Here is a 23,340-nt window from a genome sequence, read left to right as displayed (position 1 = left end):
GGTTTCTTAAAGAGCTAATGGCCTATAGAAAAGTCAGAAAGTAGAAGGGGAACCTCCAGAAGAGAGAAACTCCGGGACAGAGTCAAGTGTTGTAGGTTTGTCACACAGAGGAAGTCAGGTATATGAAACTGAGGAGAGGCAACAGCCATGTGACAGATACAGAATAGCATAAATGGGTTAATGTAGGTTGAGAGCTAGTTGAAGAACAAGCCTGGCTTAAGGCCTAGGCAGTTATTAATAAATATAAAAGCCTTTATGTCATTATTCAGGAACTAGGACATACGCAGAAAAGTCCAAAAGGTACTTTAAAAAGCGGAATCATCTGTCCATCTCCAAGAGTTATCTTTTTGAACATGATCTCACTATGTATAGCCTAGGTTGGTCTCTAACTTACAATTCTCCTGCTTCCACTTCCTAAATGCTGGAACTACAGGGATATACCACCTAGCTTGTGGTTTGGAGTCTTGGTGATGCTATTTAATTACTAAACAATCCAGAGGCACAGACTCTGATATCTCCATTTTAAAGACAAGCAAAGCAAACACATAGGGCAGGAAGATGCGCAACCAGAACATCTGGTTAAATCTTTACTAGCTATCTCAAGTTAATTAGCCTCAAGGACAAACTGTACCTTTTCAGTAAAGAATTTATGTCAATGTATTAGAGACATTCACAAGGATTCCTGTTAGGCAAAGTTCACATACACCTTAAAAGCATATTCCTATTCCAAGAACCAGAGACTATTATTCCAAGTTTGGTCTCACACAGACAACACAGTAAGCTCTATTTCAGCTCTTACCCAAGGATGTTTATTTTGGCATTTGTAGAGTTAAACAGGTGGGCATGGGGTATAGAGAGAGGCAGGCCAGTCTCTGTGAGCTCAAGGCTAGTCTACTCTACATACTGAATTTCAGGACAGCCACAGTTACTTAGAGAGCCTGTCTCAAAAACAAACACAAGAGGATGAACACCATAGCTTCAAACAGTTAAACAACACAGATCATGAGGGCATCATTACAACCTCACCATGGACTCAAATTAATGAAGTCCAGGAACCAGACAGCCACTAACCCCAGTAATGTATTAAGTATTTATGAGACCAAAAATATGAATAAAGCCACCTGTTTGTTTTTGAAGGACCACAGTTGAGAGACAGCTGGAAGAAAACTAAGCACAAAGCACAGCTATTGTGTGCCAGGGCAGGAGTTGATAAGATCCAGGACAGTCTATGGAAAAGTGAATTCTGAAGACAGAGTAAGTGATCCACTACCTATCTACTCTCTGTTCTCTGACTGGTGAGGCTATGTGATCACCTATCTGCCTACAGATGCTGTTACCATGCCTTTCCCACCATGACTGGATTTCTTCTCTTCAACTGTAAATTGAAATAATCTTCTCTTTCCTTAAGTTGCTTCTTGTCAAGTATCTAGTCAACAGAAACTGTAAAGGCAATGAATTCAGATGTGATTAAAAAAAAAAAAAAAGAGGGTACTGAATACTAGCCCTTCTAAAATTTTGTTTAAGATAGGCTTAGGAGACCACAGTTCCAGAGATTCATATGCTCTGTAATACTCCAAAGAAACAGAAACTCTGCTGAAGGGTTTCTAGATGAAAGCAAACTTCTGTGACATACCAGACTTTAGGGTCTACAAGCTACAAATAGCTTTTACTTTTTAATGGTAGGCACAGTGCCACACATTATTTTTAAAATTACTTTTTTTTAAAAACAGATTTTATTTATTATATGTAAGTACACTGTAGCTGTCTTCAGACACACCAAAAGAGGGCATCAGATCTCATTTCAGATGGTTGTGAACCACCATGTGGTTGCTGGGAATTGAACTCAGGACCTCTGGAAGAGCAGTCAGTGGTCTAAACCACTGAGCCATATCTCCAGCCCTTAAAATTACTTTTTATTTTTATGTGTGCCATATTGTGTGGGTACATCCACCCAATGTGTGCATATGTATAGGACAGAGCAAGCAAGAATTAGGTATCTCCCCCTTGAGACAGGGCCCCTCAGTGAACTAGAAGCTCACCATTTTTTGGCTAAGCTAGCAAGACAGCAACTTTCAAGGATCCACTTGTCCTCTGCCCCCTAATGCTGGGATTATAAGTACATGCAGCCATGTCTAAAAAATCCCCCCCCCCCAAGACATGGTCTTACTATTTTGTTGTGAAGTCTTAGCGGCCCTAAAACTTGCTATGTGGACCAGGCTGGAACTTCCTACCTCTGCCTCTCAAGTGCTGGGATTAACAGCGTGTATTAACATCTCCAGATTTTTATATGAGTACTAAAGATTTGAACAAATGTCCTATGTTTTCAGAACAAATGCTCTTAACTGCTAAGCCATCTCCCCAGCCTTTATTTTGCCCTTTTTATTAGAATTCAATAACTAAAGAACACTTTGAGTTGTCAATTCTAAAGCAGGCAGAGCAGCCCAGGCCTATAATTTCAGCACTTGGCACTTTGAGACAGTTTGGGTTACAGAATAAAACAAAAACAAGAAAAAGAAAGGAGGAGGAGGAGAAGAAGAAAAAGAAGTCCAAGAAAACTGGAAAAATCACTTCTCTGGTGAACTCCCAGTAATTGCATTAATTATTTTCTGTTGTGTGATAAAATACCATGACCAAGAACAATTCATAGGCACTGAAAAGTCCAATTCCCAGCACTCAGATGGCAGCTAACAACCATTTGTAAGTCCAGTTCTAAGAGATCCCACCCCCCTTTTGGCCTCCCAGAGGCATACATAAAATGCACATACATATATGTGAGCAAAACTTTCATAGACATAAAATAAATTTTAAAAAATATAAAACAGCAACTTAAAGTTTATTTTGAGCTGTTTCAGAGGGTTAGAGTCCATAAGGGCAAGAGTGACAGAATATCAGGTGGCCACAACAGGAAATTGAGAAATTCTACCTCAGCTGCACACAGGAAGCAGGACTAAAAAACATCAAAGCCCAACCCTACTGACCTACTTCTTTTATTAAGGCTATACCTCTCTAAAGTAACTGTTATTGCTTTTTGTTATGTAATACTACACCAGGAAGGGCAGCCGGCAGTAACTTACAGGGCAAATCTCCCTTGGGAGCACTACCACTGGGGGCCTAGTACAAATACATGAGCCTAAAGGGCACATTCCTGACTTAAATCACAACAGGCACCATCTTCTCTTCCTTTTTCTTGAGACAAGATCTTTATTCTGTAGCCTAGGAGGGCTTCCCATTAGTGGGAAGTCTGCAAAGAAGTGGGGTTACAAGTCCTAACAGAAGTTCATGTGACACCTTCCAACTCCAGCCTGAGAACTTACCAGAGCCTCACTCATGCTAGGCAGCAAGTGCTCTGCCACTGAAATGTATGTCCACTGTTTAAAAAATTAGCAACTGTTTTGCTGGGCCAAAAATTGAACCCAGGGCCTCTTATCTAAGCACATGTAGAGAGTTACATGCCCAGCGCCCACTCAGTGACATGTAAGTTCTATCACTTCTCTGTATTGGTATTTTGTTCAGGCCAACAATAACAGCATACTACCTTCTTACATAGCTCCTCCTGCTATTGCTATGTATATTCCTGTTCTGCCTGATTACCTGAGCAATCCTATCTCAGTTTAAGGTTCCTAAATCTGTTATTCAGCCCCTACCTTTTTTCTTGATAAAGCCAGACTAACAACACTTCACTCTTTCAAAGTTCAACAAACAAAAATGGAAGTTCCTCTTGGTCAGGTGATATGGCCCAGTGGGTAAAAGTGCCTGCTGCCCAAACCTGACCATGGGAATCTGATCCCATGGTGAAAAGTGCCAATTCCCTAAAATTGTCCTCTGACCTCTGTACAATGACACACCTACACTCACACAGACACACAATAATAGATTCTTGGGGCCTACAGAGGCGACTCAGCTTAAAAGCACTTGCTGCTCTTGCAAGGGTCCCAGGTTTGATTGCTATCACCTCCACAGAAGCTAAAAGCCACCTGTAACTCCAGTTCCCGTGCACCTTAGGGTTTCTGTTACTGTGATAAAGCACCATGACTTGGGGAAGGAAGCGTTTACTTCAGTTTGCAATCTCACAGCACATGCCCGCATAAATATGGGCATAATCAAAACTAATAAAAAATCATTTATTTTTATATTATGTGCATTTGTGGTTTGTTGTCTGCATATATATCCATGTACCATATGCAGTGTCTGCAGAAGCCAAAAGGCATCCAATCTTCTAGAATGGGGGCTACGAATAGTTCTGAGCTGAAGGGATGGCTTCGTACTTAAGAGCACTGACTGATGCTTGTCAGAGATTTCCAGCACACACATAGTGGCTCATGATTACCTGTAATTTCAATTTCAGAACTCTAACACCCTTTTCTGGCTGTCATAGGCACTCCAAGCACATGTTGCACCAGCACACATGCAGAGAAAATACTCATATACATAAAGTAATTTTTTAAAAGGAAGTTTTGGCTGGGCATAGTTGCACAATGCCACTAATCCCTGTACTTTGGAGGAAGAGGCAGACCGATCCTAGTGAGGTGATACATGATTGGACAGTGGAGAGGTAGGCAGAGGGGGCGAGGAAAACAGAAGAGGAAAAGAGAGAAAGGACAGAATCTGGAAGGCACGGAGATGGAGGCAGATGTGTATGTTTGATGAGGTTATTATTATTATTTCTAAGGGTTTCTATGGGTCTTTTTATCTCATATAGAAGGGCAATTTGTATTTTTGTCCATTGGTTGTAAGCTTACTGTGGGTTTGTGGACTGAGATTTTAATATATAAACCTGTTTGATAAGCTACCAGGTTTTGGAGTCATGTTTGTACCGGGCAGTGCAAAGGGGTGGTGGAGTGAACTGTGCTGGAGTTCATGGAGGCGTTGTAAGGCCTCCAAGTTAGAGATCCCTGTAATGCCAGATGGTCCCAAGCGGGAGCCAGCAAAGTGCGGGATAAAAGGTGAACCATCCCTTTAATATTTACCACAACAGATCTACAGTTTCTTCTCTGATTGCTCCAGCCTACACGCTACAACACTGACATTCCAGGAAGAATGGTGCCCACTGATGAAATAGTGGGGGTAATACATTTTTCTGATGGATTTGAAGCTTGCTTCCAGGAGGGAATTAATGTCTGGTACTGTTAGCATCATCAGATCCCATGGCTTGGGAGGTCATAGGCTCTAGGGAGACCCTACTTCTGTTCACTTGCGAGAAGGATGTATTGTCAAACATTCTAAATATTTGATATTTACACATATAAACTAGTGTTGTCCTCAACATTGGCCAAAGAAGCTGTGTTTATTGTGGCTAACAATTAAAGCAGAGACTCAGAACTGGTCAAAGTACAGAGATTCTCTAAGTGACTATTGAGTGCTCAGCCCTAGATGGTATATAAAACCAACCCCTTCCTAAATAAGGCTCAGGGAAAAACATGGAAGACGGGTTCCAGAAGGAATACAAGAGCCGGAGAGGGGAGGCACGCCATGACCATTGCACTCATGTCTCAGCAGCTGTGGTCATCTGCACAAAATCAGTCAGTATTCTGGTGCAACATTACCTGGGTTCCTGTTACAAAACAAACAAAAACAAAAGAGAGGAAACAAGGAGGGAAGAAGGAAGTATTAGGAATGGCAGAGGGGAGCTGGGCTGGATATGACCAAGATACATTGCTTACATGTATAAAACTGTTGAAAATAAGAGTCTATTTTTTAAAAGTTTAAAGTAAGGTGGCCATTCTTGGTTGTCAATTTGACTACAATTGAAATTTACAACCCAAACAGATGGGTAAACCTATGAGATTTTTTTTCCCTAGATGATTTTGAAGTGGGAAGACCCACTTTTAATCTGGATCTTTTTGTTTTTCAAGACAAGGTTTCTCTTTGTAGTCCTGGCTGGCCTGTAACTCACAAAGACCCATCTGCCCCGCCCCAAGTGCTGGGATTAAAGGTATGTGCTGCTACACCTGGCTTAATCTGGATCATTTGAGGTAGGAAGATATACCTTTAATCCAGATTTTCTCAGGTGGGAAAATCCACCTTTAATCTGGGCCACACCTTCTGGTGGCTGCTTATATAAAGGACACGGACTATTCGGAAGCTTGCTCTCTTTGACTGCTTGTTCTTATGCCTGCTGGCAAATCTACTTCTTCACTGGCATTAGAGTCTAACACTTTGGGATTGTGGCAAATACTGAAGACCATCTAAGACATCCAACCTCGTGGACTGAACAACTATTGGATTCTTGGACCTTCCTTTCACAGGCACTCACTACTGGACTAGCTGGCTCATAGCCTGTAAGCCATTCTAATAAATCCCCCCTCTCTATTCTTAATGCAGATTCTGATACCAGAAGTGGCTCTAGATCAATAAAAGTATAAGGGTGAGTTTTTAAAGTATCCGAAATAGGCTTTCCAATTTGCCAACACTGAAGTTACTGAAGTCTCTCCTAGACGCTTGGAGATATTACAAACGGAAGAAAACAAATTCATCTCATTATCCTGATTTGCCAATTATGAAAGGCAATGAACTTGATGACTCTGTATATAAAACTTTTGACAGTTTGTGGAAAAATAAGGAAAATGATGGTTGTTCCTAGCATCTCAGGATAAATTGGCAAATCCGTTAAAATTAAGTAACCAATTTCTAGCATCTCAGAATAGTGAAGAACAACAATGTACTCAGTGATAAAATTGACCACCTCCAGATGTGCATAAACAGGCTAAAGCAGTGTTTCTCAACCTGTGGGTCCCAATTCTTTCAGAGGTCAAAAGACCCTTCCACAGGGATTGAATATCAGATACCCTGCATATTACATTAAGTACATTATGATTCATAACAGTATCAAAACTAATTATTATGTAGTATCAAACACAATTTTATGGTTGGGGGTCACCACAACATAAGAACTGTTCTAAAGGTTTGCAGCATTAGGAAGGTCAGAAGGTTTCTAAGTATGTCCTGGAAGAAAATCTCTCCAGCAACCACAGAGCTTCAAGCTGCTCAGTGGAAAAATCAAACCAAAGCCCTCATAAGATTGGTGTAATTACAACTATATTAAAGTCCTAGCCTTAGAAGGTGTCAGCAGTTAAAATAAGACCATTAAGTGGTAAAGAAAAGATCTGTGTCTTGGAATGAAGCTGTATGGGAGGACCCTGTTGAAACTGGGAACTTTGAACCCTGAAATTCTCAGACTTAGCTCACCTGAGAAAGCAGTCTCTCCACCTTCAGCAGATGTTTCTCTCACCCTATCTGCTGAACCTTTTCCACCTTTGACTGAGGAAATTAATCCTGCATTGTCTGCTACATCCACAGTGACTTTCTTTGAAGGAGATGCCCCAGGCAAGACAATACTGATGTCCCTCTCAGAGCCCATCTTTAGACCTATAACCAGACTACTAAACAACTTACAGAGTTTGCTAATTCATTTAAACAGAAATCCACAGAATGTGTGAGTATGGATCCTAAGGGGTGAAATAATGGGAACATAAAATTGGATCAGGCTGAGGGAGATCTACATTTAATAAGAAAGTTGGCAAAGTTTTAAAAAGGGTTAAAAGTTTGTATGAATGGTTTGCTAAAGCATTTGTCAAAAGAAGTATAAGATGTCTGATATCCCTTAGCTTAGTGTTGAAAGGAATTGAAGGCTCAGGAGAAGTGCAATGCTACAGTGAGTTCACTGTGTAAATCCTAATCCTCCACAATGGAAAAGCCCAGGAGACACATCTTCACTAATTCTGTAAGATGCAAAAAAGTGAGAAGGCACTAGGGCACTAGTACATCTCCAAGAGCTTTGTGTCACTCTTTGTGCCAGACCTTAGGGTAAGAGATGCTGGGGCTTCTTTAGATGAATTAAATGCTATGGGTTTAATGGGGCCTCAGAGTAACAGGGGTCAGGTGGCAGTCACTGAATCACTAAAGGCAAGGTGATCATCACAGTCATTGTAATGGTCAGCAGAGACAAAGTAAGGTCCAGAATGGCCTAAACCATAATGAGCAGCATAGGCAAAGCCATTTTTATGATGGTATGGCTCCAGTGAACCTTCAGTACTTACTAATCAATCATGGTTTTCCAGGCATAAAGGAGGTAAGAAGCTACTGCATTTATGTTTGATTTGTATAAGCAGAAAAATCCTCAAACAAATTAATGGAATGTTAGATTGGATGGTGGCAAAAGAGAATCTCAGCTGATAAAACAATTTCTAGACTTGAGCCAGTTTGGAGACCCAGAACCCCCTGAATGGGTGGCAAGGTTCCCAAGGAAGGACATGATAAAGTAAGAGTTTTACTGTTAGCCTTTCTCCAGCTGTTCCCAAAAGGACCTACATCGGGGGAAAGGAAACAACAATCAGACTATCCAGAGTCTACTATAAACTGGTTCTGAATTGACATCGATTCTGAGAGAACCTAAGAAGCATTGTGGCCCTCCAGTTAAAGTTAGGACATATGGAGGTCAGGTGATTAATGGAGTTTTGGCTGAATCCTGACTCACAATAGGTCTAGTGGGTCCCTGAATTCATCTTGTAATTAACTCAGACCCAAAATGTATGATTGGGATAGATATATGTAGAGGTTGGAAGAATTCTCACACTGACTTACTTCCTAACCTGTGTGGAGTGAGGGCTATTATGATTGGAAAAAAGCTAAATGAAAGCCCCTAGAGTTGCCTCTGCCAGGAAAAATAGTGACTTAAAACCAGTATCATCATATCCCTGGAGGAACTGCAGAAATCAGTGCCACTGTCAAGGACTTAAAGTTCTCCTTTAACTCTCCTCTGCCCAGTCCAGCAGACAGATGGATGGTCGTGATTAGCTGTTGACTATCAAAAACTCAACACAGTAGTAATTCCAATTGCAGCTGCTGTACCAAATGTGATGTCCTTATTTGACAGATTAGCACATCTCTTGATACATGGTATGTAGCTACTGATCTAGCAAATACCCCTTTCTTGGTAACTGTCCATAAAGACCACCAAAAGCTTGACAGTGACAGCAGTATACATTTACAGTTTCACTTTATTAGGATATTAACTGTAGCTCTGTGTCATAACTTAGTTAGAAGGGACCCCAATTATCTGTCTCTTATAAAGCATAACACTGGTTCACTATACCAAAGACACAATGTTGACTGGACCAAGTAAACACATACACATCAGAGAATGGGGAATAAATCCAACCAAAAATTCATGGGCCTTCTAGCTCAGTGAAATCCTTAGGAGTCCAGTGATGTGGGGCACGCAGAGATATTCCTTCTAAGATGAAGGATATGCTATTGCACTTGGCCTCTCCCACCCCCAAGAAAGAAGCACAATGTTTGGTGGGCCCATTAGGATTCTGAAGACAGCACATTCCTCACTTGGGTGTTACTCTGGCCTATATGCTAAGTGACTCAGAAAGCTGCTAACTTTGAATAGGATGAGCAGAGCAGCAATCTATTATCAAGTGAAAGTGGTATGACTTTTTTATGTATACGAACACACTGTAGCTGTCTTCCACAGGGATTGAATATCAGATACCCTGCATATTACATTAAGTACATTATGATTCATAACAGTATCAAAACTAATTATTATGTAGTATCAAACACAATTTTATGGTTGGGGGTCACCACAACATAAGAACTGTTCTAAAGGTTTGCAGCATTAGGAAGGTCAGAAGGTTTCTAAGTATGTCCTGGAAGAAAATCTCTCCAGCAACCACAGAGCTTCAAGCTGCTCAGTGGAAAAATCAAACCAAAGCCCTCATAAGATTGGTGTAATTACAACTATATTAAAGTCCTAGCCTTAGAAGGTGTCAGCAGTTAAAATAAGACCATTAAGTGGTAAAGAAAAGATCTGTGTCTTGGAATGAAGCTGTATGGGAGGACCCTGTTGAAACTGGGAACTTTGAACCCTGAAATTCTCAGACTTAGCTCACCTGAGAAAGCAGTCTCTCCACCTTCAGCAGATGTTTCTCTCACCCTATCTGCTGAACCTTTTCCACCTTTGACTGAGGAAATTAATCCTGCATTGTCTGCTACATCCACAGTGACTTTCTTTGAAGGAGATGCCCCAGGCAAGACAATACTGATGTCCCTCTCAGAGCCCATCTTTAGACCTATAACCAGACTACTAAACAACTTACAGAGTTTGCTAATTCATTTAAACAGAAATCCACAGAATGTGTGAGTATGGATCCTAAGGGGTGAAATAATGGGAACATAAAATTGGATCAGGCTGAGGGAGATCTACATTTAATAAGAAAGTTGGCAAAGTTTTAAAAAGGGTTAAAAGTTTGTATGAATGGTTTGCTAAAGCATTTGTCAAAAGAAGTATAAGATGTCTGATATCCCTTAGCTTAGTGTTGAAAGGAATTGAAGGCTCAGGAGAAGTGCAATGCTACAGTGAGTTCACTGTGTAAATCCTAATCCTCCACAATGGAAAAGCCCAGGAGACACATCTTCACTAATTCTGTAAGATGCAAAAAAGTGAGAAGGCACTAGGGCACTAGTACATCTCCAAGAGCTTTGTGTCACTCTTTGTGCCAGACCTTAGGGTAAGAGATGCTGGGGCTTCTTTAGATGAATTAAATGCTATGGGTTTAATGGGGCCTCAGAGTAACAGGGGTCAGGTGGCAGTCACTGAATCACTAAAGGCAAGGTGATCATCACAGTCATTGTAATGGTCAGCAGAGACAAAGTAAGGTCCAGAATGGCCTAAACCATAATGAGCAGCATAGGCAAAGCCATTTTTATGATGGTATGGCTCCAGTGAACCTTCAGTACTTACTAATCAATCATGGTTTTCCAGGCATAAAGGAGGTAAGAAGCTACTGCATTTATGTTTGATTTGTATAAGCAGAAAAATCCTCAAACAAATTAATGGAATGTTAGATTGGATGGTGGCAAAAGAGAATCTCAGCTGATAAAACAATTTCTAGACTTGAGCCAGTTTGGAGACCCAGAACCCCCTGAATGGGTGGCAAGGTTCCCAAGGAAGGACATGATAAAGTAAGAGTTTTACTGTTAGCCTTTCTCCAGCTGTTCCCAAAAGGACCTACATCGGGGGAAAGGAAACAACAATCAGACTATCCAGAGTCTACTATAAACTGGTTCTGAATTGACATCGATTCTGAGAGAACCTAAGAAGCATTGTGGCCCTCCAGTTAAAGTTAGGACATATGGAGGTCAGGTGATTAATGGAGTTTTGGCTGAATCCTGACTCACAATAGGTCTAGTGGGTCCCTGAATTCATCTTGTAATTAACTCAGACCCAAAATGTATGATTGGGATAGATATATGTAGAGGTTGGAAGAATTCTCACACTGACTTACTTCCTAACCTGTGTGGAGTGAGGGCTATTATGATTGGAAAAAAGCTAAATGAAAGCCCCTAGAGTTGCCTCTGCCAGGAAAAATAGTGACTTAAAACCAGTATCATCATATCCCTGGAGGAACTGCAGAAATCAGTGCCACTGTCAAGGACTTAAAGTTCTCCTTTAACTCTCCTCTGCCCAGTCCAGCAGACAGATGGATGGTCGTGATTAGCTGTTGACTATCAAAAACTCAACACAGTAGTAATTCCAATTGCAGCTGCTGTACCAAATGTGATGTCCTTATTTGACAGATTAGCACATCTCTTGATACATGGTATGTAGCTACTGATCTAGCAAATACCCCTTTCTTGGTAACTGTCCATAAAGACCACCAAAAGCTTGACAGTGACAGCAGTATACATTTACAGTTTCACTTTATTAGGATATTAACTGTAGCTCTGTGTCATAACTTAGTTAGAAGGGACCCCAATTATCTGTCTCTTATAAAGCATAACACTGGTTCACTATACCAAAGACACAATGTTGACTGGACCAAGTAAACACATACACATCAGAGAATGGGGAATAAATCCAACCAAAAATTCATGGGCCTTCTAGCTCAGTGAAATCCTTAGGAGTCCAGTGATGTGGGGCACGCAGAGATATTCCTTCTAAGATGAAGGATATGCTATTGCACTTGGCCTCTCCCACCCCCAAGAAAGAAGCACAATGTTTGGTGGGCCCATTAGGATTCTGAAGACAGCACATTCCTCACTTGGGTGTTACTCTGGCCTATATGCTAAGTGACTCAGAAAGCTGCTAACTTTGAATAGGATGAGCAGAGCAGCAATCTATTATCAAGTGAAAGTGGTATGACTTTTTTATGTATACGAACACACTGTAGCTGTCTTCAGACACACCAGAAGAGAGCATTGGATGGTTGTGAGCCACCATGTGGTTGCTGGGATTTGTACTCAAGACCTCTGGAAGAGCAGTCAGCTATCTCTCCAGTTCCTATGTTGTGGTTTCTATTCCCAATACAATGCTGTCTACTGCCAAGCATGCACCTCATGGGGTGTGTCCTATGACTGGTTGGCTCAGAAGAGAAAATTAAGGTCTGATTTATTAATGGTTCTACACAATGTGTGAGGACCACCCAGGAAGTGGACATCTGCAGCATTACAACCCCTTTCTGGGACAACCCTGAAAGATATCAGCAAAGGGAAATCTTTGTGCAAAACTCCAGGCAGTACACATAGTCGTACATTTTGTTTGGAAGGAGAAATGGCCAGATGTGTGATTTTCACTGATTTATTGGCTGTACAGTGGACTGGCTATACAGACAGGGACTCGAGTGTGATTAGAAAATTGTTGAGAAAGACATATGAGAAAGATATAGACAGATCTCTACAAATGGGTAAAGAATATGAAGATACTATGTCCCATGTAAATGCTTAATAGGTGTCTTATACAAGGAGGAATTCACTAATCAAGTAGACAGAATGACCCATTCTGTGGACAAGGCTTTTTTCCCAGCCATCCCTATTATTACCCAATGGGCCTACAAACAAAGTGGCCATGTTAGCAGAGGTGGAAGTCATGCATGGGCTCAACAACATGGACTTCCATTCACCAAGGCTAACCCAGCTATAGCTGCTGCTGATTGCCAGATATGCCAAAAGCAGACACCTGCACTAAGTCCCATATATAGCACCATTCTCTGGGGTAACCAGCCAGCAACCTGGTGGCAGGTTAACTACACCCGTGGAAAGGACAAGCTTTTGGTCCTTATTGGAGTAGATACTTAAATTCTGATAATAGATTTCCCTTTCCTGCAAAAACCACTATCCATGAACTTAGAGAATGCCTAATACAGCCACAGTATTCCACACAGTATTGCTTCTGACCAAAGAACTTACTTCACAGCCAGAAAAGTTCAACAGTGGGCCTAGAACCATAGAATCCACTGGTCTTACCATGTCCCCACCATCCTGAAGCTGCTGGCCTGACAGCAGGATGGACCAGCCTTTTGAAGACACAGTTACAGTACAATCTAGGTGCAACAGCCTAGAGAGCTGGAGCAGGTTCTCTAGAAGGCAGTATGTGCTTTGAATCAGCATCCAATATATGGTACAGCTTCTCTTACAGCTAAGATCCATAGATCCAAGAATCAAGAGGTGGAAGAGATGATCCCACCCACTATCACCCCTAGTGACCCACTAGAAAATTCTTTGCTTCCTGCTCCTGCAACGTTAAATTCTGCCGGCTTAGAAATTTTGGTCCAGCAGGGGAAGGGTTCCTACCAGGAGACACAACAAACATTCCACTGATAATAAAAGCTCAGGCTTCCCTGTGGCCACTGTGGGCTTTTGATGCCTTTAAGTCAACAGGCTAAGAAAGGAAAAGTGTTAAGATGGGTAACTGGTCCAGATGACCAAGGGGAAATTGGACTGTTTTTCCACAATGGAGGAAGAAAGATTATGTCTGGAATACAAATACTTTAGGGTGTCTCTTAGTGCTACTGTGTCCCTTGATTTTTAGTCCATGGGTAACTATTTTAGCCTAATCTAAGTAGGATGACAAAAGGCACAGAACCATCGAGAATGAAGATATGGGTCACTGCTCCAGAAAAGGCAAGACCTGCTGAGGTACTCGCTGAGGGTGGAGAAATAAAATGTGTAGTAGAGAAGTATCTGCTAAAGCCACATGACCAGTTAGGATTATAAGCAACCTGAGTGTTTCTACCATATTTTGTTAATTATGTGTTTGTACAGGTATTCACAGTTTTCTCCTCAATTTCTTTATTATATAACATCAGTTAGGGGAATATCAGTAATTATTATATTTAAGTTGAGATACTAAAAAGAATATCCCTCAAGGTACACTGCCATCTATTCTAAAATTTATAATGTACATTTTGCAGCTGTACAAGGGATAGTTATATCAAGTTAGGAATAATTATGACTTGCTTATTAATTTCATTTGGAAATTAGGCAAAACAGAAAAGATAGGAATGTGTGTCAAGTAGAGCTAACAAAAAACTCAGAAAATTACATTTGGTATCTGAGAAGACACATGAAGTAGAATTAGATCTTGTAAATAGCAGGAAGCCACTGCAGTATATATTTCCCTCTTTGAGGTGATTCTAATAATTAACTTAGACTTTCTCCAACACCTGTCACATTGTTGCAATCATGTTTTACTAAAGGCCTGAAGTCAATAATATCTACTTTCACAAATTAGAGAAGTAATTTACTTAAATATTTTATCAAACATTATCCTTCCTAAGTTTTTCCAAGCTCTTACACTATGATTCAAGTTGACAGCACCTGCTAGCATCTACTAGGAACTTCATGTTTCACAGAATTTGGTATCTTGACAACACATTACTATTTACAGCCATGAAGCATATACTAAGGCTAAGGGACAACAGTGGAGTCAGCTCTCTCCCTCCACATTTAGGGTCTGGGCTTTTACTGCCAACACCATAAAGCTTAGCCCTTCTCCACACTTTCTTTAAGCGTACATTCAACCGCACCATCCCAGCTTATTTCTTCTATCCTAAAGAAGAAACTCTTTGGATTTAAGTAGGTGTCCTTAATTATAGTATCTTTTCATTTTCAAAGTTCAGAGCAAATCTCACTACTATGAAGTCACCTCATCCTGAAAAATCTAAATCACCCCCTCAATTCTTTTTTTTTTTTTTAGAATAGCTTAGAAATAAACTGTGCAGTAAAATATCTTTTAAAGTGTCTAGATACTTTTTCAATTCACACTTGTATCATTTGACGATATTCATTATGGAAATTAAAGCAAATTATAAAATAATGCATTTTACCTGAAAAAGGCAACAATTGGAGATCAGTGTCTTTTTCTTTAAGACAGGGTCTTGCTACAGCTCATTTTGGCTTGGAATCAAGGTCCTCTTTCCCTAGAGGATTAGGGGTGTGTATCTCTCATCTAGCTCTACTTAGGTGTATTCAAAGTATATGTTAAACCGCTTGTCTTAATTACCAAAAATAAATAAAAAAATCTAAAACTGAATTAATGTAGAATTAAGGAAGATACACTTCCCACCCTGAGGAAGGAGCAGTGATGATACAAATTCCTTCAAATATAACCTCACTCTCTTCCCTTGGTAATTCCAGTTTTTTAAAAAAGTGCTACAGCATCAGATTCTGAGATTTCTACACTTTCGATCCATTTTAAGGATTATTCCAGAGGCTGAAGGCCCGTTCGTAATCTGCAGTTAGTTGAGAGATGCAGGAGTTACAAGAACCTTAAATGGTGTACATGAATTTCAAGAAAGGAGTCATGGCTATCTTCAGAATCTCAAGGAAGTCTATATATTTTAAACGTTGTTAGTAAGAATTTTGCATTAGTACTACAATCAAACTAAAAAGACAAAACTGTGCATGCATGTATGTGTGGGTTGGGGGGTGCATTTAAACAATGCAAGCACTGCTAAATGTCTAAATAAAATGCATCCTTTCATCCAATGACCAGACCCTGACACTGGCCTTCCAATCCAAATGTCTTCTGGTTTAGAATGAGGAAAAGGAGTTCTATCCCCTGTCCCCACCCTTAAAATGCAATCTTTGACGGACCCTCTGCAGCAGCTCGCGTACCTGGGCGCTGGTTCGATTAAGGTGGTAGTATCCAGATAGTGGATCTTGTAGAATTCCAGCAAGGCAGGCAAATGGTCAAATTCCTGGTCCCCGATCTTAAAGCGACGGTTGGGCAGGGAGTTGATGATGTAGTGCGAGACACGCGAGTTCTCGGACACGGACAGTACATAGTCCCCGGGACAGGTAGATGAGTCCCGGACTAGGAACACGCCATGGCGCTGGCCCTGGAGCCGGGTCTGCGCCTCCTGGCGAGTCAGTGGCCCCACGTACCAGGCAGAGCGGTCTGAAGAATCAAACCTGGCGGAGGACATAGTGTTGGGCCCGGAGATGGGCGGCGTCTGCTGCTCTCGCTTGCTCTGGAAGCCTTTACCCGCTGTCCGCTTTGGGGTCGAAGAAGGGCCTTTTGGAACACTTCGAGGAACAATCAGAAGGCTTGGTCAGGACGATCCTCTAGGCTCCGGGCCCCGCAGCATCCTCCGCCACCGCCCTCCTGCACCGGGCCGCCTCACGGAGAGAGCCGGTCCGGGAACACTGGGCAAAGCCCGGGGGTCTAGGTGGGCAAAGCGGAGAAGTAGCGGAGGCCGCCTCGGGCCGTCCGGAGTACAGGGGAGGCTCCAGTGGCTTCTGTCCTGAAACCCGCTGGCTCCGCAGCTTTAAGAACCCGCACCAATCCTCGCCGTCACACGAAGCACCGCATTCCAACAGGAGTCGCGCCTCCCGGGCTGTTACCCAGCCCGTACCCAATAGCCACAGCAACAAAATGGCGGACGCGGGAGAAGCGGACGGGTACCTCCCCCTTGGTCCAGCGTACTTTACCTGCGCATGCGCGGGACTAGGCGCTACCCCCACTGTGGGGGCTCTTCCTTTGACGTCACTGGGCGCAGCCAATCAGGAGTGCATTCGCGAGGGTCTCAGCGTGAGCCACTTGTGCGGGCTCCCGCGTTCCGGGAGGAGGCAAGGGGTTCAGGCCCTTCCTGGACCGCAGAGCCCCGGCAGAGTGGCTGCTGCTGTCAGGCCTCCCTGGCTTGGCAAGAAAACAGCTGGAGCCGAGAGGGAACAGCGTTTGAAAACCTGTTTCTGGGAACAAAGCGTAGCAGCGTGATGGCTGAATGTCTGGCCGGGGAGGCGTGGCTTCAGGTGATTGATAAATCAGGTGGCTCAGGAAGGGCATAACTTATGCAGTGAGGCGACCATCAAATAGGTAACTGAATAATGCCTGCCCTAGGTGACCCTACTTGGTGCACGTGGAACGATGGTGAAGATCATTTTGACTAATGCTCTAAGAAGAGACAGTGTGATGGTGATGACTTGACCACTACAGGCTCTAAAGTGTAGCAAGGGGAATGTAACACCTGTGTCTCTGTCCTGAAGGTTTTGCTTGCTCCATTGCTCCAGACCAACAGGTCATTTCCTACCATTCCACGTTGCTCAGTTCCAGCCGTGCCTGGCCAACCCATTTCCTCCCTCCCTCCACTAGAATCTCTCTCTCTCTCTCTCTCTCTCTCTCTCTCTCTCTCTCTCTCTCTCTCTCTCTCTCTCTCTCTCTCAAAATGGGAATTCTCTGTGCAGCCCTGGCTGTCCTGGAACTAACTCAGTAAACCAGGCTGGCTTCAAATTCACATCTACCTGGCTCCGCCTTCCCTGTGCTTGAATTAAAGGCATGTGCCACCACCAACAGACCAGGATGAAATTTTAATACAACAGGAATACTGTCTTAGTTTTGCCTACCTTAAAACCACATCTAGCTTTGAATGATAAAGTTTGTTAAATGGATGACTGTTGTGAAAAACCATCAAAAAACTGATGCTGGATTATTAGTCACAGAATTTCCAAACTAGATGAACAAGAAGGCATGTCCCAAACCAGTGATGGTGGTTCAAACCAGTAATCCCAACACTGGGAAGACAGAGTCAGGAGGATCATGAGTTCAAGGCCAGCTGAGCTATATGAGACTCAACTAAACTGGGGAGGAAGTTGGGGGAGGGGGAGGTCTCAAGTGAGGAAGACAGGAGAAATCCTACTTAGATCTCTGTCACTGAAGTCTCATTCTGGCCGTTTGCGTTACCCACATTTAGCAAATCTTAGATTGTAAGGTAATAATCGGTGATTCCATCCCAGTGGAAAGTAGGCAAAGGGAAAATGTCAAGGTCTAGTGCCTTTTTGTAACTCAGCATAACTGTGATTTTGCGTTTCCCAGAGATGTTTCATGAGAACAAGGAAGATGTCTCAGAAGGAAGCTCTTGCTAGCCAAGCCTAAGTACCTGAATTGGATCCCTGGGTCTGAAGATGGAAGACAATCAACTTAAGGTGTCCTCTGAAATTCTGTGTAGGGTGGTAATACACACACACAGACAACGCTTTCATGTTGCTTTAGTCTCGAGTGCTTATCTTTATGCCATGGACCAGCCTGTATGGAACTCAGGCTTCATAGCGGTGCCTTTACCCACAAGTCATCCGGATGAACCTTGTCCCCTTTTAAGAGCAAAAGGAGTATTTTTTTTCCAGAAACCTTTCTGGGAGATCTTTCTTCATGTGCTCCATGGAGACCAGATGAAATTGCGTTTTGTCATCAAGAAAAAAAATTTACTGCATTAGACTATCAAGGCAGTGTGGACTAAGGTTTCCCTCAGTCAGTTTTCTATGATTCTGAAAATCATGTATATGCATAAACTCTAATAACTGTACGGAGTTTCTTCAGGGAGCTAGGTGCAAAGGCGGCAATGCTCTACCTGCCTACTAGTGTCAGTCTGGGAAAAGAAGCAGCTTTGCAGGCTTCTGGGGAGGGTGCTATTACTAATGATTTGTTTCAATGCTAGGAATTTAATCTAGCACCCTGTACATGCTACAAACATGATTCTCTCTCCCTCCCTCTCCCTTTCTCCTCCCTCCCTCTCTCCCTCTCCCTCCCTCTCTCCCTGCTTATCTTGTGGCACTGAGCATCTGCTAGATCCTTGGACTTCCATTCACAGCTGCTGCTGACTATTGTTGGGGAGTTGGACTACAGATTGTAAGTCACCAACACATTCTCTTACTATATAGAGACTCCCCATAAGTTCTGTGACTCTAGAGAACCCTGACTAATACAGTCTTCAACAAGAGCCATCTTGGGACTAGATGGCTCAACAGTTAGAGTACTTGATGCTCTTGCAGAGGACCTGAGTTTGGTTACCAGCAGTCAAGTGGTATCTTACACTTATCTGTAGCTCTAGTTTCAGGGGATCTGATGCCGCTATGGGCTCCACAGGCACTGCAACATGTGGTATACAGACATACATTTAGGCAAAACACCCATATATACACAAAAAGAATTATCTTTAAAAATTTGGGGTGGGGTGGGAAGCCTATTCAGCCTTGGAGAGAAACTCCTTTAAGACTCAGGATATTCTAAAGGAAGGTAAAACATTCCATCATGCAGAAAAACTCAGAAGTAAAAAATTTAATAACACTAGGAAGTCCCTGAAACTGACTAGATTCATTAGGCCCCTCCCTCCCCAAACTTATATAAGCAGGAAGGATGGTCAAAGATACTTTCAGACAAGACAAACTGCCTAGAAGAAGCAAAGACAAGCAGGTTTTCCTAAAAGAGAGTCAGATCAGTTTAACCACCTAGAAAGGACACTCTCTAACCTGTTGAGCTGTGTGAGCAAGTTGTGTAGTGAATGTCCACCTATGTTGTGGACTTTTGGTGATAGAGCTCTTTGAGTTATTTCTGCTACTTCAACCTTAGCAGCAGGATTTCCTAACAATTGGTTCATCAAGTTGGACTTTGGTGGTATCCTTACTTTTGGTCTGTTATTGGCATTGTTCATGTCTCCCTAGCAGTAGAGACAGCATAACTGGGAACAGGGACCAAACAAAGCAAAGATAAAACCGGGCAGAGTGAGGATGGTGGCACATTCCTTTAATCCCAGCACCCAGGAGGCAGAGGCAGGTGGATCTCTGTGACTCTGAGGCCAGACTGGTCTACAGAATGAGTTCCAGGACAGCCAGGGCTACACAGAGAAACACTGTGGAAAAAAACCAAAAAAGAAAGGAAGGAAAGAAGGGAGGGAGACTGGAAGGAGTGGCTACATGGTTTTAGATATGGGTAGGAAGGCTTCCATATTGGGGGATCCGGATATGGCTGCTTTTCCAGTTATGACATAGTGTTCCTCTGTAAAGAATGAGTTACATCACCTCTAGGTGGTGACATCCCCTGTCTCCTCCCTTAATTGTTAACTGAGTGGGGCATGTCAGGGACTTCTCTGGGGACCACCCCTAAGAGGTGGGTTCACCTTAAGACTATGCTTTTTCTTCCAAGAATTTCTGCCTCCTAGTGCAGTCCCAATGAGCTAACACAGGGTGCATCTGGGTCTGCTGATTTCTTTGCATCCTAACTTGGAAGGTGTAACTGTACTTTCAGATGCTGGGCAGACCTTAGTATGCTTTTATTTTACTTTCTTTTAGAAATATTTATATTCTTTTACATGCATGGATGCTCTGCTGCACGTCCTTTAGATAGTTTCTTCCTCCGAAGCTTTTTCTTCCTGTCTTTTTTGTGACAACCAAAGCTTTTTCTCCTGTCTTTTTTGTGTGTGTGACAGCTAACTTTAATTAGGCTTGTTTGTGTGAACATGGATAGGAGGCTGTTTACTGAAGCAAAAGCAAGTGTCCATCACTATAATAAAACACTGAACAAAGCTAAGTCAGGGATTAAAAAGTTTATTCAGTTCCATGTCACAGGCCATCATCAAGGGAAGCCAAGGCAGGAACCTGGAGGCAGGAACCAGAGCAGAGACTATAGAGAAATGCATCTTATTGGATTGCTTTCCTTTTTTCTTTTTAGATTTTATTTTTATATATGTGAGTCACTGTCCTCAGACACCAGAAAAGGGCATCAGATCCCCATTAAAGATGGTTATGAGCTACCATGTTGCTGCTGGGATTTGAACTCAGGACCTCTGGAAGAGCAGTCAGTGCTCTTAACTGCTGAGCCATCTGTCCAGCTCCTGGGTTGCTTTTCATGGCTTGTTCAGCTTTCTCTGCCCACAGTGGACTGGGTTCTCCTACATTAACCATTAATCAGGAAAGTGCCTCACAAACGTGTCCAGAGGTCAATCTGTGTAGGCAATACTTGTGGGCTTCCCTCTTCCCAGCTGACTCTAGCTGTGTCAAGTTGACAAAAATCAGCTCATCAACTTTTCAGTAGCTATAGCACTGAAGAGAGCAACACCCCTTCCCTAAACATCAGTGGTCCTTAGAGAGGGATGAAGTCTCATGATGTGATGTTGGCAGACATAGTTGTGTGCAGGTCTTGTGAGGCTAACCACAGCTGCAGCAAGTACAGGCCATGCCACATCCAGAAGACAGCATTTTGCAACACACTTCCCCATCCTCTGGCTCTTCTATTCTTTCTACTTCCTCTTCCAAAATGTTCTCTGAGCCTTGAAGAGGGTGCTCTAGATGATCCCTCCCTCTCAACCTTTGAGAAAGGGTGTGGTGGTTATTCTTGGTTGTCAACCTGACTACATCTAGAATTAACAAACCCCAATGACTGTACACACCTGGGAGGGGATCTTTATTTAATTTCCTCTCCCTCCCTCCTTCCCTTTTCCCCTCCCTTCCTTTCTCTTCCTCTTCTTCATTCTCGCCCCCCCCCCCCACACACCCTTTTTAAAAAAAGAGACAGGGTTTCTGTGTAACCCTGGCTGTCTTGGAACTCACTGTGTAGACCAGGTTGGCCTGGATTTTTAAGATCCATTTGCTTCTGCCTGAGTGCCGGAGTTACAGTTGTGCACCATCAAGTGTAGCTTAGGTGACTTAGTACCAAGCGGTTCCTTTTTAGTTCTTACCTGGAACATTTCTAAAATCTGCTCTTTAGCCTATTTTTTTAAAAAAATTATTTATTATTTTCTCATAGAATACATCTTGATTGTAGCCTCTCCTCACTCCACTTATCCTGTCCCTCAACTCTCCCCCAGACCCATTGCTCCCCCCATTTTCCTCCAGCAAAGAGCAGGCCTCCCACTGAACTGAACGGCATAAAACTGAGCACAGCATGAAAAGATGCAGTAAGACCAGGCATGGACCCTCGTATCAAGGCTGTCTGGTAGCCTTTTACTCGCAATGGTTCTTCTGTTTTTGAGGCAGGGTCTCACTGTGGAGCTCTGGTGGTCCTTGAGCTCACATATATGCAGTTCACTTTGCATTTGTCCTCATACTGTGATCTGTCTTCATGGTCCCTTCAAAATCCAAATATGATGATGCCATTTGCTTATTACGTAGATTCCATCCACAGGCCATTGTCTTCGGAGGTCAGTGTCGTAACTCCTCACTATGGCTCTTAAAGCCTGATTTACTTCAGACAAAATCTCATAAGGCCCAGACTGGCCCAAGGAGAGCAGTGTGGCTCTAGCACATGTCAGATGCTGGGCAGACCTTAGTATGCTTTTATTTTACTTTCTTTTAGAAATATTTATATTCTTTTACATGCATGGATGCTCTGCTGCATGTCCTTTAGGTCGTTTCTTCCCCTGAAGCTTTTTCTTCCTGTCTTTTTTGTGACAACCAAAGCTTTTTCTCCTGTCTTTTTTGTGTGTGTGACAGCTAACTTTAATTAGGCTTGTTTGTGTGAACGTGGATAGGAGGCTGACAGATTTCTGACAGATATCCTGGTCTATCTTGTAGGTGTTTTTAGGTCCCTAGGTAATTCCTAGACCAGTCAAGCAAAGATGGAGACAGAACAGTGGAAGTGATGTTTGTCCCATCCTCTTCCTTGGCAGGAGCCCCAAAGGGGAACTGCCTGCAGACCACGCTGGCCTTTCCCTCTCCCACAGGCCTACCTCTGAAGTCTACACAGGAGGCAACAAACTATGACCCACTGGCCAGATATGATGTCATCATTTTCTCTCTCCCATGAAATAAAAGATTCTGATATCTTTAAGTGGATGGAAAACAGTTTGTGGAATGAAATTCATATTCGGGTTTATAAATACTGTGACTGGAACAGGTGTACTGGGGCTGGCTTTGTGCTACTATAAGTATGAACTACAGAAGCCAACTGTTAGTCTATGGGTGTGCTACACTATGCATGCCTACACACCAGAAGAGGGCACCAAATTTCAAGCCATCATGTGATCGCTGGGAATTGAATTCTGGTTCTCTGGAAGAGCAGCCCGATGATCTTAACTGCTGAGCCATCTCTCCAGCCCAGCTTGGAACACTTAAATCTTTTGTCATTTCAATAAGTCTTCTATCCCACAGTCCGAAGACTCAGGCTGGTGAGAGGGCTCACTGCCTCTAAGCCTGACCACCTGAGTTTGATCTCTGGAACCCAAATGCCGGAGACCAACTCCTGAACATTATCCTGACACTTTGAGTATTATGCTGAGGGCAACGGAACAACACACACACCCACACACAGAGAGACACCCACACACACAACTCTGAAGAAAAGGGCTT

The 23,340-nt window shown here is 42.7% G+C and overlaps 1 protein-coding gene and 1 long non-coding RNA gene across 2 annotated transcripts in view; one reads left to right on the top strand and one right to left on the bottom strand.

Moving 5' to 3' along the window:
* Positions 1-16,636, bottom strand: part of CRKL (CRK like proto-oncogene, adaptor protein) — a 36,383-nt gene extending 19,747 nt beyond the window's left edge. Inside the window, exon 1 of the mRNA XM_080918774.1 lies at positions 15,901-16,636. Within this exon, the coding sequence (XP_080774900.1) occupies positions 15,901-16,211 (311 nt within the window). The 5' untranslated portion in view covers positions 16,212-16,636. The remainder of the gene's footprint in view (positions 1-15,900) is intronic.
* A 227-nt stretch (positions 16,637-16,863) lies between these two features.
* On the top strand, positions 16,864-22,922 carry LOC308422303. The gene is made up of 3 exons (XR_013975076.1): positions 16,864-17,037; positions 18,098-18,207; positions 22,567-22,922. It is a non-coding gene; the product is annotated as an uncharacterized lncRNA (long non-coding RNA).
* The last annotated feature ends 418 nt before the right edge of the window (positions 22,923-23,340 follow it).

Source organism: Micromys minutus (genome assembly GCF_963924665.1).
Source record: "Micromys minutus genome assembly, chromosome: 7".
NCBI lineage: Eukaryota > Metazoa > Chordata > Mammalia > Rodentia > Muridae > Micromys > Micromys minutus.
This window is presented reverse-complemented; position numbering and strand designations above follow the sequence as displayed.